Below are 17991 nucleotides of genomic sequence, written 5' to 3' on the forward strand. Positions count from 1 at the left end.
TTCTAGACCCACGCTACAAGGAGAACTTTCTGTCTCTTATTCCCGCGCAGGACAGGCCTAATAAAATGGGGAGGTCCCAGAATGCCCTTGTTGCGGAATTATTAAAAATTCCCATCTGAAAACGCTGGCGGCAGAGGTCACAGTTCGTTGGACAACCAAGGAGTACAGGCGAGAGAGACACAAACGCAATCCAGCAGAGGTAGAGAAACACTGTCAAAGTACTGGGACAGTTTTCTCAGACCCTCCCATCGCACAGGCCCTGAGGCGTGGAGTACTCTCCCAAGGAGGGAAAAGTTTCGGAAAATGCTGAGGGAGAACCTTGCTGACCATACCAACGTCCTCCGTGATTCGTCTGTGCCTTGTAATTATTGGGTATCCAAGCTGGACAAGTGGCATGAACTGGATCTCTAAGCCTTGGAGGTCCTGGCCTGCCCTGCCGCTAGCGTTTTTTTCAGGGCGGGTTTTCAGTGCCGCTGGTGGAATTATAACCGATAGGCACATCCGCCTGTCAACCGAAAATGCTGACAGCCTGACTCATACAAAAATGAACAAGGGCTGGATTGAGCCAGACTTCGCAACACCACCGAATGATAGCAGCATAAACTCAAATCCAGTGTCTTTTTTTTGGGGAGGTCTAACTATTCCCATGCACCTCTGTTTTCACACCCAGACATGGGTATACGCTTGCTGATTTTTGTCTATTTGCTCTTGTCCTCCTTCTCTTAATCCTCATCCTCCAACACCATATGTACCATATCAACATATCTACGTCTCTTGCAAGGGGCATTGGAGTTCCTCCAAATTTTTGACAGCCATTGCATTCACTGCATAGGCAGACAGTATGGGAGACCCTCTCCTTTCTAATGGGAACATGTCATTACTGTGGCCCAGCTCTATGTGTCTTTAAATTGTTAGGGTTTTTCCTACATTTTGGCAGCCGTTCGACTGACTGCATACCCTATAACTGAATAACAGACCCTCTCCTTTCTAATGTGAACATGTCGTTACTGTGGCCCAGCTCTGTGTCTTTAAATTGTTAGTGGGGTTTTTCCCAAATTTTGGCAGCCCTTGCAGTCACAACATGGGCATTACCACTATAGGAGACCTTTATAATGGGAACATTTTTTTTTTACTGAGACACCTCCTCTATGTCTCTTCAAAGGGGTATTGGGGTGTGTCCAAAGTTTTGGCAGCCCTTGCAGTCACTGCATACGCAATAACAGTATAGGAGACCCACTCGTTAATAATGGGAACAACAAAGCATAGCCGGCTGATGGCTCTCTAACAATAGCTAGGGCCGACTGCTGGCCCTTTAAGAATAGTAAGGTTGTAAAAAATTGTGTGTGACTTTCACAATCTCTCCTTCATAAATGAAACAGGATGGGTCTGATGTTTCACACACCACATGGCCAGATAAGGTTGTAAAATGTTAAAATGACATTTCCCGGTACATGCATTTGTCTTGGTTGAAAGCAATGCAAAAGTGAAAAAACGCATCAAAAACGCTACGTGTGAACATAACCAAAAACAAAAATGCTCCTCCACACCTTAGGCTATTTCTTTTGCCTTATATACAAGTCATTATCCTAGAAAGGATGTTTCTTAACATATTTCCCAGGAAAATCCATTTTGGTTTCGTTTTTGTATGTTTTGCGAGTCCGTAAAAGTGGCGTAATAGCTCTGACAACATGGTTGACAGCAGTGACCTGGGAATCAGAAATGCTTCCAGAGGTCTTCCCCATGCTGCTCCCATGTCATTTGAGAACTGTTCCCATTGATTTGGGCAATTTTTAGGCCCTCTGCAGACTGCTGTGAGGAGCCGCCGGAAAAATGGGTGTGGTGAATATTCATGTAGTTTAATAGCGGGCACACCGACAGCCGAGCGCAGCAGGAGCCGCGCTGCGGCTACAGAGTGTGCGCTATTAGGGAGAATGAATAGTCATTGCTCTCCACGCACGCATTCCCGGCGTGGGGAGCAGTGACTATTCCGGTACAGAGCAGAACACAGCGCTGGAGGAGAGAGGAGGTGAGTATAATTGTTTATTTTTTTCTGTGCAGTGAGACAGGGATCAGAGGGTGCCAAGCATACCAGGATGAGGGGGGGGGGGCATACATACAGGGATGAAGGGTGCCATACATACTAGGAAGAGGCATGAGGGGGGGGCCATACATACCAGGATGAAGGGGGCCATACATACCAGGATGAAGGGGGGGCCATACATACCAGGATGAAGGGGGGGCATACATACCAGGATGAAGGGGGGGCATACATACCAGGATGAAGGGGGGGCATACATACCAGGATGAAGGGGGGGCATACATACCAGGATGAAGGGGGGGCATACATACCAGGATGAAGGGGGGCATACATACCAGGATGAAGGGGGGCATACATACCAGGATGAAGGGGGGCATACATACCAGGAAGAGGGATAAGGGGGGCCATGCATACCTGGATGGTGGATTGGGGGGCCATGCATATCAGGATGGGGATGAGGGCCACGGTAATATCTCTGGAACGCTTCAAAGAATCCCACTGGTTCAGAGACTGTTTTTTCATGACATATTGTACTTCATGATAGTGGTAACATTTCTTCATTAAGACTTGAATTTATTTGTGATAAAAAAAATCATGGAAATTTGGCAAAAATTTTGAAAATTTTTAAACTTTGAATTCTTATGCCCTTAAATCAGTGAGATATGTTACACAAAATAGTTAATAAATAACATTTCCCACATGTCTACATCAGTACCTTTGAAACAAAATATTTTTTGTTAGGAAGTGTAAGATGGCCCTCAGACATGTCCTTGAGGGGAGATATGTATCGCTGAGGTTGGCAACTTCAGTGATGTAAAACCAGAAAAGCATGCTCCAGATGAGAGGGTTAATTAGGTATATCATGGCTGTTCTTTTCGAGCCGTCATAAGAGATGGGGGGGGACTGGCTGCTCACATATCCCAACCCCCAGGGCGTGTGTATAAAATGGAGACCAAGTGTCTCATTCAGGGTCTGTGACTAGAGGTGTGGAGACCTCCAGAGTGTTTGTGCCAAAAAGACACTGACCGTGAGCGGGTGAACCCGCCATAAGGTATTGGACTGTTTATTTTCTGTTTGTTACACTTGGCTGGACAAGGCTTTCTTTTGTTTAATTCTGAAAGTGTGGTTTATGCAGCATAATAAACCTGCCTTGGACATTTTAAAGAGACAGTGTCCCGTGCCTACCTCTAACGCAGCTGAGTATCGAACCCTACAGAAGTTATAAGGGTTAAAAGTTGACCAGCAAGTTCTCATTTTTTTGAACAATTTACAAAATTTTTTTATTTTTTTTTTTGGGGACCACATCACATTTGAAGTGACTTTGAGGGGTCTATATGACAGAAAATACCCAAAAATGACCTTTCTAAACACTGCACCCCTCAAGATACTGAAAACCACATTCAAGAAGTTTATTAACCCTTCAGGTGCTTCACATGAATGTTTGTTATGTGAAAAAAAAATATGAATATTTAACTTTTTTTTCACAAAAATTTACTTTAGACTTTTTTTTTTTTTTTTCTTAAGGGTACCAAGAAAAAAAAAAATAGACCCCAAATATTTCTTGAGCAATTTCTCTTGAGCATGCTAACACCCCATATATGGGGGAAAACCACTATTTGGGAGCACGGCAGGGCTCTGAAGGGATGGAGCACCGTTTGACCTTTTGAATGCAAAATTTGCTGGAATTAGTGTACGCCAATTCACATTTGGAGAGCCCCTGTTGTGCCTAAACAGTTCAAATCCCCCACAATTGACACCATTTTGGAAACTAGACCCCTCGAAGAATTTATCTAGATGTGTGGTGAGCACCTTGAAACCACAAATGCTTCACAGAATTTTACAACGTTGATCTGTGAAAATGAAAAAATATATATTTTCCCATAAAAGTTTTAGCCCCCAATTTTTTCATTTTCACAAGGCTAGCAGGAGAAAATGGACCCCAAAATTTGTTGTGCAATTTCTTTTGAGTACGCCGATACCCCATATGTGGTCAAATACTACTTTTGAGTGCAAAGCTCAGAAATAAAGAAGCACCATATTGGAGTTCATATTTTGCTGGACTGGTTTGACGGTGCCATGTCGCATTGGCAAAGCCCCTAAGGTGCCAGAAAAGCAGAACTCACCATAAGAGACCCCATTTTACAAATTACACCTCAATGAATTCATCAAGTGGTGCAGTGAGCATGTTGAACATGTGCTTCACAGAATTTCACATCATTGGGCGGTAAAGAATGAATAATTAAATTTTTACCACCAAAATTTTGTTTAAGCCCCAGATTTAACATCTTCACACTGGGAAATGGGTAAAAATGGCACCAAAATTTGTAACACAAATTTTGCTGAATGTAGAAATACCCCATATGTGGCTGTGCAGTACTGCTTAGCCACACGGCGAAACTCGGGAGGGACGGAGCGCTATTTGCCTCCTGGAGCGCAGATTTTCCTAGAATAGTATGCGGACTCCATATATAGAGACCCTAAGTGCTAGAAGAGCAGAATTTCCCCTTAAGTAACCCCATTTTGGGAATTATACCCCTTTGGTAATTTATCTACAGGTGTGGTGAGGATTTTAACTACTTGGGTGTTTTCCAGAACCAAGCAGCAGTGGATGTTGCAGAGTTGCAAACTGCCGTTGTAATGACCAGTACGGTGTGCCCAGCTCATGCTTCTGGAGACATGCACCCCTAAATTAGGCGGGCTCTCATCACTGCAGAAATGCCAATGTAGACCCTAACTGCAGTTTAGGCACACTGTGGGGCTCAGAAGGGAGGAGAGCATTTGGATTTGGGAGAACAGAATTTGCTGAATTTCTTTTGGTGGGCATGGGCAATTTTGCTTTTCCAGAGCCTTTGTGCTACTAGTAACGTGGAAGCCCCTATATTTCCGATAACAGATGACGAACCTGAGTGGGGACTTGCTTTTTTTTTGTGGATTGAGTCAAAGCTTTTATTGTGATTCAAAATGTTACGTTATGCTATGTAAAATGTTCCCACTTATCCAGGACTCTACGCTGAACACGGATATCGGGGTTTCCATCTATATCTCCGAGTGACTTAATGCAGATGAAACCCAAAAGGGATCCATTCACTATAATAAGGCAGCAGAGTTACTCTGGACTCTGTTCAGCTGTGTAGTTTTTTTCCCAGAGGTTCACAGAACTGTGGCCGATGGCATTTTTATGCACGCCTAATAAAAAGATAGACACCGTGGGATCACAGGCCAGATGACGTTCAAAGTGCCTCCATCTGCCTCATTATAGGGAGTCTTCTGCCTGGGGTTCTGTCTGAATCATGTATTTCAGAGTCTTACATGGAAGCTCCAGTGAATATGCTCAGCGTAGAGCGCAGGATACATGTGAGCCGAGACTTACTGCGATCTTTGGGAGGCAGAATGAACAAAATCAGCAGCAGGTGAAGAATTTGTTTTCTATATTTTTTTGCGCCATTCCTCGTGCGGTATAAGTGATTAGACATCTTTATTCTTCGGGTCGGTGAGATTACAGATTTAGATCGGGTTTTTAGGTTTGCCAGCTGTCACACACTAAGACGCTTTTTTTTGCAAAAAAAATGTTTTTGTATGGCCATATTTTGAGAGCTATCATTTCTCCATATTTCAGCCGACAGTAATGTGAGGTCTTATTTTTTGCGGGACGGGCTGACGTTTTTATTGGTACCATTTTTGGGCCCATGACATTTTTTGATCGCTTTCTATTCCAATTTTTGGGAGTCAGAACAAGCAAAAACCAACAATTCAATAATTTTTTTTGGGTGGGGGGAGGGGGGGGGGTTATGCTGTTACACGGGTGGTAAAATTGGTAAGTAAGGTAGCTTTATTCTCCAGGTCAGTACAATTATAGCGGTACCAAATTTATATAGTTTTTTTTATGTTTTGGCGCTTTTACACAATAAAAACTATTTTATAGAAAAAATAATTAGACATTTTCAGCGGTACCATTTTTATTGCGTTTTATTCCACTTTTTGTTAGGTCATAAGATAAAGCATTGTTTTTGCCTCGTTTATTTTTTTAACTATGTTCAATAAAGGAGTTAACTAGTGGGACAGTTTTATAGGTTGGATCGTTCTGGATGCTGTGATACCAAATGTGTGTACTTTTATTGTTTGTTTGTTTTTAGAATATTTATTTATGGGTACAATATATTTTTAAAACTTTTTTTGTAACTTTTTTTTCTTTATTCCACTATGGGACTTTCACTTTCTGCAGTCTGATCACAGTTATAAGGTATAGCAGTGCAAGATCACTGCTATACCTTATAACCTGTAAGTGCTGCAGACACACGATAGTTAGTTAATGCACTGCGCATGATTAACTACCTTGCTACTGCCTGGTGACCCGAATGTAGTCATGACCACATCGGGCCACAATGGCAATGATCGGGATACTGCGATGACGTCGTGGGGTCTCTGATAAAAGAGCAGAGGGGCGTCTGTCCCTCTGCTAGCTCACTAAATGCTGTGATTGCAGTGATCGTAACATTTAGGGGGTTAAAGAGTGGCGGGTGGCAGAATCAGCTGACACCCAGTAGAGATTGTGTACGCAAAATCGCCGGGAGGTATCTATACATCCCATATGAGTAAGTACCAGGCCACAGGGATGTATGGATACGTCCCATGTCAGAAAGAGGTTAAGCCGATGTACAGTACTAATCTACAGTAAATGGAAATGTTTAGATGGAGTTGTTGCAGTGCGAAGGAGGGGGGTCACATCAGATACTAAAAGCTAACGTTTCGCCACTCACAAACATAAGATATTTTTTATTCTTTTTATGAAAGTGACCCAAGTCTAATATTTGACTCATTTGTTTGATTTGGTCTTTATCTACTTTTAAGACTTGTGAGAAAATCTCATGTATGTTGTAGTTGTAAATTAAATTTATGATGAAATAAGTAAAATTCAGAGTTTACAAACTTACAAGCACGTTTGCGTGTATGCATGCACACACACATCCCAACATTACGAACCCTTTAAATCCCCCACTATTCCAGTGGGAATGGTCGCTTAACCACCAAGCCAATACTTCCAGAATGTAAGCAAAATGAGACCATTAGAACCACACTGACATTACAAAGGATTTAACAGGTGTTTTTTCCCCTCATTACATTTCCTGCTGCCAGTACAGATTTAACTTAGATTTTTTTCTCTCTTAAACCCCTTTAAAACTATATTTGATGTTACAGGCAGACAGGGTTGTGTAATATTGTTGTAATGGAGCAGAGCTATGAGAGCGGCGGCAGCTAATGTGTTTGTAAGAACACAGTTTAGTTCTCCTGTTCTGTGTTTGTTACATGTCTCCCACTGGCAACTCCTCCTTTTATTTAAAACAAACCCTGGAGGCAGAGCAAATTCCCACTCCTGGTACGCACGGCCCCCGCGGGCCCACTCCTGGTACGCACGGCCCCCAATCACTGCACACATGAAAAGAAAAACACTTCTACTAAACTAACCTTCCTTCCTCTTCTCTGCTCCAGGGCTGTATCCTGTCTGTCAATAGCTGATCTCGGCATCTGAGCAGCGCATGACGTCACTGCCATACATCCCTCACTAGCCGAGGTGAGCTGCGGGGATATTCACTCCTCTCCACGCCGGGACTATGGGCGTGGAGAGGAGTGAATATTCATTCTCCTTAATAGCGCGCACTGTCAGCACAGCCGCTGCTCCAGCTGCGGCTCAGCCATCCTCTGTGCCTGCTACTAAAGAAAATTAATATTCACTCTTCTCCACACCCACATGGGAGTGGAGAAGAGTGAATATTCATTCTCTCTAATAGCGGGCACACAGGGCCGCAGCAGGAAGCAGGTGGCTGCGACTGACAGTGTGCGCTATTGAGAATTAATATTCACTCCTCTCCACTCCGATGGACGTGGAGAAGAGTGAATATTCATTTTCTTTAGCAGCAGGCATGCATGGTAGCTGCAGCAGCTGGCTACTACCTGTGCCCGCTGCTCCACTGCCGCAACCCATCCTACCACCCATCACAGCCGGGAGAACAGCTGAGCCGTGACAGGACGCGGGACAGTCCCGCAGAAACAGGGACGGTTGGGAGCTATGTAATTGGATAAACTTTAAATAATATAGCAAAAAAAAATAATTTGCGTCTAACACACAATCTTCATAAAGAGAAACGTAGAACGTTAAAATATATAAAACTATTAGTAATAAAGGAAGGAGGGGTTCTCAAGTCACACATATGATCAAGAGACCTCCCTGGCAAACATTGGACATGTAACGTACACGTTGACAAACACGCATTGAAAGTCTAGTTTCAGAACAGTTCTTTAATTCTTTATAATTAAAAATATTTTTAATTAACATTGCTTTTTAAAGGGGGATGACATTTTTATTTTGATTGGCAGACTTCATGAAGGGCAAACATATGATATCTGTATCCAGTGAATTTTACTTAAGTAAAGCAGTCAATCACTGCAGGGGTTCTTTTAATCGCCAAATGTAATTAGTTTAACCTAAATGTATTATTTAGGCTCTACTGTGGGTGGAACCATACAGGCTTAAAAAAAATATCAAGTTTAAAATGCAATCACCCCAATACTTACCTATTTAAAACCCTGCTGCTCCACTAGTCCCTGTTTGGATCTTCAGCGATTACGTTCTGTCACACCAGCAGCCACATATGCATGCAAATGTTACTACTGAGGCCAATGATTAACTGCAGCGGTCACATGAATCAAAGAACTGACACCAATGCAGGATTAGTGGGGACCACCAGTGGCGACCTCAGACATTATCCCTTGAGGTAGCATAGCTTTTTTAATTTTATTACGGGCAATCAGATAAATCAGAACCAAGTTAAGGAGCTATTGGAGAAAATAAGAGTAAGCATAATTTGCATAGAATTTATGAACGCAACAGGTATTTTGTGTCATTTGTTGGAATGACATTGCAATTCTAGGCCTGACAATTTTGACTTTAATGGGTTCAATTATTAGCAGTCACTGAAGTGGGATCACACTGTAAAATTATACAATCCCCTTTAATGAAAAATGACAAATTCTGTCCATAGGATCTGAACATAGAATTTTCGCACAATTCCACTTGTCATCTGAAGAAAGCTGGAATGAGGACTATTCAGGCAACGTTCCTGCCTTCCCAGATTATCCCACTACATGTGACATATAGTATCCTCTTATTTCATCTGTCATTTTAACACAATTTTGGACAAGCCCCTGGCCACACCCCAATCCACACCCATTTACCATTTCTTTCTCCCCTGGCAGGAGGAGTTCAGAGGGGCGCTGGTAATGAGGAACATTCAGCAGAAGCCCGAGACTGCAGGGCATAGACCCAAATCCAAGACTGTCCGCTGTATCCGTGACGGTTGGGACTAGAGATGAGCGGATGGATTCACGAGTCTCTGGTCCAGCATCCAGGTCATTGGTACCGGGAGGCTGGACAGGAGGCCGCAAATCTCTAACCATCCGGCGTCCCTGGCGCCTTTTGATCAACCAGGGCAGCGCAACGTCATCTGTGCGTCCTGCTCATCTCTACTTGGGACCTGTCGATTATTTTTTTCTTCTCTCACTCACAGTCGGAGCAGCCAGAACTTTATCATCTCTATGTAGCTTCACTATACGGTATCTGGATTTTTTGTGTCTGTCAGGCCGTGTTCACATGTTGCAGAAATACTGTGTTTTTTGTTTTCTGCAAAATCCACACCATCTCTACAATAAGAATGAAAGCTTTTCTGTACTGTTAAAAACTGTGCTTCATATCTTCCCCCAAAATCACAACAAATAAGGGGGAAAATGCATAAAAGAAAAGCAGCAAACACCAATAATCAGAGAAGATTGTTACGGTGTCATGTGGTGCGAACACCTGCAGAAAAAAAGCAGCACAAAGAATACAGCATTTAATGGTACGTGTGAACACGACCTCAGCATTACCATTTATTAAATTTATAGGGGTTTAATAGAGAAAAATATAAATTGCCATTTTTTTTCCCCATCATTTACTGATCCCCGTAAATAATTTGATCGCTTTGCGGGTCGTTACGATTACAGGGACATCAGATATGTCCGTGTTATTTGCTGATTTGTTTTGTTTATCATTTAAAAATAAACGCATTAAAATAACTTTTTTTCGTTATCAAGCTATTTTCATTATTTTTTGAGTAACTTTATAAGATGAAAAAATCTCTTAAGGGATGTGCTCACGATCTGGAGCTGCTGCGGGTTTCACTCTGCGTGTTTATGCAGCGTCAAACCCGAGGGTCCAGATGTTACAGCATAGAGGATGGATTTCTAGATATCCCGTGCCCACTATACATATCAGGGCACCTGCGGATCACCAGTGGAGACGGACATGCAGCGCGTCTTTCCAGACTGCAGTTTGTCAATTTCTCTTGCGGGTCCGCATGTGGGCTTTCCACATAGACCTAACCTCTATGAGGAAAGTCAGCAGGTGAAAAATAAAAATGTCGCCGCTCATTTGCATATTGAGCGGAAGATGTCGGCAGCTTTTCCACAGCGTCAGGGCCGCAGGCTGGTACGCATCATGGGCACATACCCTGATTCTCCCTGTAGAATAAAAATACATAGAAATACACTGCTGTGTACAATATATCAGCTTAGTCATATTCTGCAGTACAGATCAAGTACATGGAGTTCTGCTCATTACACCACTAGAGCAAAATAAAGCTCATCTATCTGTAATGTGAAAGTTGTGGATTCAAGACCCAAGTAGACACTAACGAAAAAAAAAAAAGATAAATAACAATTTTGTAATTGCTGATTTTTAACCCCTTAAGGGTGGTTTGCACGTTAATGACCTGGCCAATTTTTACAATTCTGACCGCTGTCACTTTATGAGGTAATTACTCTGGAACGCTTCAATGGATCCCCCTGATTCTGAGATTGTTTTTTCGTGACATATTGTACTCATGATAGTGGTAAAATTTCTTCGATATAACTTGCGTTTATTTGTGAAAAAAAAAGGAAATTTGGCGAAAATTTTGAAAATTTTGCAATTTTCAAAATTTCAATTTTTATGCCCTTAAAATCAGAGAGATATGTCACACAAAAGAGTTAATAAATAACATTTCCCACATGTCTACTTTACATCAGCACAATTTTGGAATCAACATTTTTTTTTTGTTAGGGAGCTATAAGGGTTAAAAGTTGACCAGCGATTTCTCATTTTTCCAACAAAATTTACAAACCCATTTTTTTAGGGACCACATCACATTTGAAGTCACTTTGAGAGGTCTTTATGACAGAAAATACCCAAAAGTGACACCATTCTAAAAACTGCACCCCACAAGGTGCTCAAAACCACATTCAAGAACTTTATTAACTTTTTTCACTTACTTTAGACCCAATTTTTTTTATTTTCGCAGGGATAACAGGAAAAAATGGACCCCAAAATTTGTTGTGCAATTTCCCCTGGGCAAGCAGATACCCCATATGTGGGGAAAAAACACTGTTTGGGCGCACGGCAGGGCTCGGAAGGGAAGGAGCGCCATTTGACTTTTTGATTGTAAAATTTGCTTGAATAATTAGCGGACGCCATGTTGCGTTTGGAGAGCCCCTGTGTGCCCAAACATTGGAGCTCCCTCACAAGTGACCCCATTTTGGAAACTAGACCCCCAAGGCACCTATCTAGATGCATGGTGAGCACTTGGAACCCCCAGGTGCTTCACAAATTGATTCATAAAAATGAAAAAAAAAAAACACTTTTTCATTTTTATGAATCAATTTGTGAAGCACCTGGGGGTTCCAAGTGCTCACTATGCATCTAGATAGGTGCCTTGGGTGGTCTAGTTTCCAAAATGGGGTCACTTGTGGGGGAGCTCCAATGTTTAGGCACGCATGGGCTCTCCAAACGCAACATGGCGTCCGCTAACAATTTGAGCCGATTTTCCATTCAATTTGTTATCGAACACCATGTCACGTTTGGAGAGCCCCTGATGTGCCTAAACAGTGGAGCTCCCCCACAAGTGACCCCATTTTGGAAACTATACCCCTCAAGGATTTTATTAAGTGGTATAGTGAACATTTTGAACCCAGAGATACGACACAGAATTTGATAACATTAGGTCATCATATTGAATAAGTTGTCACTAGTCTTGAGCACAAGGGCTCGCTACTTGAGTTTGCATCGGGTACTCAGGTATGCACTGCGTGTGCTCGAGTGACATGCTTGAGTCCCTGCCTCGCATGTTTCACGGTTATTAGACACCCAAAAAAAAACATGCGGGGATCGCTCGTGCATGGCAGGCAATCCCCGCAAAGTTTTTTTGGCCGCGAAGCAAATGGGGCGGAGACTCGAGCATGTCACTCAAATACCCACGATACTCAATGCATACCAGAGCACCCGATGCAAACTCAAGTAGCGAGCACTTGCGCTCAACACTAGTCGCCATATCGTCATCTTTTTTTCTTACTTTTGAAAAAAATCCAAACCCCATCACAACCCTAACCCCAAACCCAGCCCTAACCCTAACCCGAGAGTTTATTTTTGACGCCATTCCTCGTGCGGTATAAGTGATTAGACAACTTTATTCTTCGGGTCGGTGTGATTACAGCGATACCTGAATCATATGGGGTTTTTATGACTGACAGCTGTCACACACTAAAAGACGCATTTTTTGTAAAATCTAGTTTTTGCATCGCCATATTTTGAGAGCTATAATTTTTCCAGATTTTGGCAGACAGTCATGTGACAGCTTGTTTTTTGCGGGATGAGTTGACGTTGTTATTGGTGCCATTTTCAGGCACGTGACATTTTTTGATCGCTTTCTATTCCGATTTTTGGGAGGCAGAATAAACAAAAACCAACAATTCAGGAATTGTTTTTTTTGTTTTTTTTATTCTGTTCCGCGTGTGGTAAAATTGATAAAAATATTTTTTAGCATAGCTTTATTCTGAGAGCTATAACTTTTTTATTTTTCGGCTGATGGAGCTGTATGGCGGCTTGTTTATTGCAGGACGAGATGACGTTTTCAGCGGTACCATTTTTATTTATATTAGTCTTTTTGATTGCGTGTTATTCCATTTTTTGTTTGGCGGTATGGTGATAAAGCATTGTTTTTTGCTTCGTTTTCTTTTACAGTGTTCACTGAAGGGGTTAACTAGTGGGACAGTTTTATAGGTCAGGTTGTTCCGGACGCGGCGATACCAAATGTGTACTTTTATTGTTTGGTTTGTTTTTTTTTTATAATAATATTTATTGATGGGTACATTATATTTTTATTTTTGGTGGATTATTTTTTTTATTTTTTTTAATATTTTTACAATTTTTTTTTTTTTTTCCACTTTCTGACAGTTTTTATACTTTATTACTTTGTTCCACTATGGGACTTTCACTTTTTTTTCTCTGATCGCCTGCATGGCATAGGAATGCAGCACCATCCCTGTGCCATGCAGGCTGTCAGCGCTGGACAGGGAGAAGATTGTTTGGAGATGCACTGAGCATGTCCAAAAAATCTTCCTGCTGTCTGGTGACCCGGATGTTGTCATGACGACATCGGGTCGTCATGGCAACATCCTGGAAGCTACGGCATTCAGCGCTGGAGGCCGGAAGAGGAGGTGAGTATCTGCGATCACCTCCCCTTGCCTCCGCAATGCTGCGATCGACTTCGCGGGGGTTAATGTGCTGGGAGCGGTGCGTGACCGCTCCCTGCACATAGTACCAGGTGTCAGCTGTGAAAATCAGCTGACACCCGGAGGCGATCGAGCCCGCACAGCCTGTGTGCGCGCGCGATCGCCATGACGTACTAATACGGGTCTGGCTCTTAAGTCCCAGGGCACAGACGCGTATTAGTACGTCTAATGTCGTTAAGGGGTTAATATTTCTAGGTTACATTACCACGATCAAGAACAGCAGCGTTTTGGACACAGTATTCTTGCTGTGTGCAAAACGCTGCGTTATAATCACAGGTAAATTCGCATGTGTTCACTGAACAATGTGGAGTTACTGCATCTGATGACATTCTATTGTGGAAATTTCATTGTGGAGACTAGCGTCTCCGCAACAGAAACTGACATTCTGTGGCTCCTAAATCCGCTCCGCTGGTAAGTTTATGCAGCGTCAAATAGAAGCACAGTGGACATGGGATTTCTATAGATCCATCCACTGTGCTTGTAAATGTAGAACGCAGCATTTTGGATGCAGCGCAGGTGAGCTGTGCCCAAAAAGCTGCTCCTCCTGATTGTGGGCTTATAGCCTTATAGGAATAAGATAAATATTTTTTGGCAGCTCAGTATACAAGCACCATAAAAATACATTGTTAGGCTGTGTGCCCACGATGCGTTTTTTTAAGCATTTCCGCAGCGGCAAAAACGCTGCAGAAACGCTTAAAAAACGCATGGTAGATGGGCAGCCATGTTCCCCAATGACAATCCGCATGTGCTGCGCACATGCTGCGGAAATTTCCGCTGCGGATTATCATTGTGGAGAAAAACGCAGCACTAGCAATTATTTTGCGGAAGCGCTGCATTTTCGCCGCCATTGATTTGCATTGGAACGCATGGATTCCGCATCACTGGATCTGTAGATGCGGTATCCATGCGTTCCAATGTGCGGATGGTACGCGGGTGTGGAGGACAGGACATTTTTGTGTTATTTTTTTGGTTTTACATCACAACACTATCAGCTGACTATTATTTGATACACTAATGCAGTGACTGTGAGGTGTGCTGGTTGGCTGTATTGTGCAGTGTGCATGTATAATATATACATACATACACTAAAACAGAGGCAAGTGGATTGTAAATCTGACATTAAGAACAAGACTAGCTCAATTCAACCAACCGGCTATTTATGAACAAATACTGTACATATATATTCTGGACCGGTCAAAAATAAGTTAACTCATACACATGCATAGAAGGAAAATTTCTGTTTATGTGTAATTGCTAGAGTGACATACATTTGTCAAATCTGACAACTCAAATGCTTAAAAATGTTAAATTTTTAACTTCAATAACGAGCCACAAATTCCAATTACCCTACATTACCGAACATGCCGTCTCCGTAATCTCATGCTGGGCCCTTTCTACTTCCTCAGCCCAACTGGACGACTTTTACTGGTGAATAGCCATGCTATTTCATGAAATCTAGAACATGGTTGCTTTTAACAATGCACCGCGCACCCGCAGCGCCTGTACATCTAGATTTACAAACAAACACAGATGTAGTGCTGTAGTAAGATCTCACCTCTTTCGGCTTATACTCACCAACACAGTTGTCACATAAACTGCAATGTGAGGCACGTGGTGGGCGGAAGATTTTGCAGGTAAAACAATATTTCAGTTTCACAGTTTGTCCATTAATGACAACTTCTTTCGTTCTTGGAGGTGGTCGATATCCACCTGAAGTTGACCCATTTGCAACATCTACGAAAGAGGTAAAGGAAACCTCACAATAAGTGAACAGAACAAAGACATGTTTAGCTAAACACTTTTAGGGTATGTGCACATGATGTCTTTTAGACGCTGACAAACACGCTAAGAATTACAAGAGGAAGGAGCTTTAGTACATGCCAGAGTCTTTTGCCATTTGTTGAGCGCTTTCAGTGTAGTTCTTATTATTTATTTTTTTTTATTAGTATAAAATAATGAGTGGCTTCCAAACAGAAGACACCTGACAAATGATCATATCAACAATGGTGGTATTGAGATAGCATCAACCGTCAGTAATATGTAAATGCTCAAATTCCAAATGTGGGAATATCCTTTTCCCAAGCAAAATCCAAGGAAAAGAAGGTGGCTTGAACATCCAATAACTATCAACTGGCTTTATTATGGCATCACAAATGCAGAAACAGCAACAACATTTCGATCTCTAGTTTGGATATGGGTCTTGTCAATCTTGACAAGAACACATTTCCCTACTAGGGGGTCAAAAGGGGTCTGCTAATTCTGTATTTCTGATGCCATAATAAAGCAGGTTGATAGTTATTGGATTCTGAAGTCACCTTCTTTTACTTAAAATGGCCATGTCACTACTTTTAGCTGCTTCATCTCTTTGGAATTCTTAAGTGGTTAAAAAACAAAAAACAAAGTGAAAAGACTGTACATATACACAGCACGTTGTTTTTACAAATACAATGCATGTGTTCATTCTTTTTAGCATATATTATGCGCTTTCTTAGGCGGATTACAGAGCTTACTGAACAACACATCACATACCCTTAGGACTCCATAATATAATAGAATATAATATAAAATATAATATAGCCATATATACCAGGATGGGGATGAGGGGTGCCATTCATACCAGGATGGGGATGAGGGGTGCCATGCATATCAGGAAGGAAGGAGCCATATATATCAGGATGGGGGATAATAACAGAATTAGGGGGCATTACCCCTATAAGTGTCAGCAGCAGACCCACTCTCCCTTAACAAGGCATCATGACCACATTTGCTTACATTTTTTTTTTTTTTTTACCTCTAAAAAGTAGGTGCGTTATATGGCCTGGTGCGTCTTAGTCCAAAAAATACGATATGTGTGCATGTATCAAATGTAAATACAAAAGCCATTTTAACACTTAAAATGCATTTTTAGTGCCATTTTTGTCTTCTGTAAGTGTCATTTTGAACTTTAGCTCCCTTTATATATTGGAACTTATTTATTCCAAATACAAAAAAAAAAACCTTCTGCTAATCTTATATTACCTATTTGTCTTTCCAAATCTGCTGCTTCATCTGGAGTGGCACGTGGAAGAACACCTGGATCACTAAAACTTGTCCTAAGTAACGTCCCCATCACAAAGAAGACAAGGATTCCGCCTACTACAGGAATTGCAGGAGTAATTTTCACGGCTAAATAAGGACAACTGCAAAGAAAAAGAAAGTCAGGTTAAATTATTTGCTCAAATTAGGTGAACAAAATATAATTGAGCAGACATGTTCTTGCTAAATCGGGTTGTACGCTTGAACTCTGGGCAGTACACGGCATTTTTTTTATGTTTAGTGTGCATATGCTAATCATGTCAATACGGGTCACTGAGGCCAAAAGATTCTCTGGCATGGAATGAGCCCAACCACCCATTTTGCTGAGGCCAATTTATTAAGAAAAAAAAAAAAAAGTAAACCCAGTCTGTAAATTCCTGGAGAGGCCATAAAAATTGTGATTTTTTTCTTTCCAGGGACTGCATTTATTTTGCAGAATGAGGCAATACATACACTCACAAAAATATATACAATGAATTTAGAGTTCAGAATAAATCTTGAGTACATGAGTTCATCTTCATATTCTCAGACATTAATGGACATTACTTATTTTCTTTATGATTCATTCTAGTTTTCCAATGGGTGTATTAAAACGGTTGTTCAGGACTTTAATTGATGGTTTATCCGTAGGATAGGTCATCAATATCTGATCGGTGGGAATGCAAAACCTTGGCACCCCTGCTGACCAGCTGTTCTGTGTCCGCGGTGGCCTTAATTGCTCAGTTACAGAGCGGTATAGGACAACTGTCAACAGAATAGTGGCAGAGGTTGGGTACTGCAGATTCACCCCCTATTTATTTGAATAAGTGGCTTTTGTGTAGTACCCTGCTGCTGCCAACTGAGCACTTCCGGCCACCGTCAACAGTCAGGTGTCGCAGTCCCAACGATCAGACATTAATGACCTATCCTTAAGTATATGCCATCAATGTTAAAAGTCCTGGACACCATTTTAAAAGAAAAAATACAAACTGCTATCTGGTGACAACCTTTAAAAGCATCCTTTCAATAAATAGGACATGAAACTTTAACAGCTGGTATATGTGTATACATACACATAATACTGCTCAAACGATTTAGGCAGGTGTAGGAAAAAAAAATGCTGCAAAGTATGAATGTTTTCAAAATAGAAGTGTTAATAAAAATAAACTATTAATTAATATAATGCGAAATGAATTAACAAGAGAAATCTAAATCAAAATCAATATTTTCTGTGACCACCCTTTACCTTTAAAACAGCATCAGTT

At 41.6% G+C, this 17991-nt stretch overlaps 1 protein-coding gene across 6 annotated transcripts in view; it reads right to left on the reverse strand.

The window, feature by feature from the left end:
* Window positions 1-17991, reverse strand: part of ZDHHC14 (zDHHC palmitoyltransferase 14) — a 184716-nt gene that overhangs the window by 128176 nt on the left and 38549 nt on the right. For all 6 annotated transcript variants that reach the window (XM_073672415.1, XM_073672411.1, XM_073672410.1 and 3 more), the window contains exons 3-4: window positions 16691-16851; window positions 15248-15406 (exon numbers count right to left, since the gene is read on the reverse strand). In XM_073672415.1, coding sequence (XP_073528516.1) covers window positions 15248-15406; window positions 16691-16851 — 320 coding nt within the window. The remainder of the gene's footprint in view (window positions 1-15247; window positions 15407-16690; window positions 16852-17991) is intronic.

The sequence above is a fragment of the Phyllobates terribilis genome, unplaced genomic scaffold (assembly GCF_046119375.1).
Source record: "Phyllobates terribilis strain yellow unplaced genomic scaffold, ASM4611937v1 Scaffold_3__8_contigs__length_932513732, whole genome shotgun sequence".
Taxonomy (NCBI): Eukaryota; Metazoa; Chordata; class Amphibia; order Anura; family Dendrobatidae; genus Phyllobates; species Phyllobates terribilis.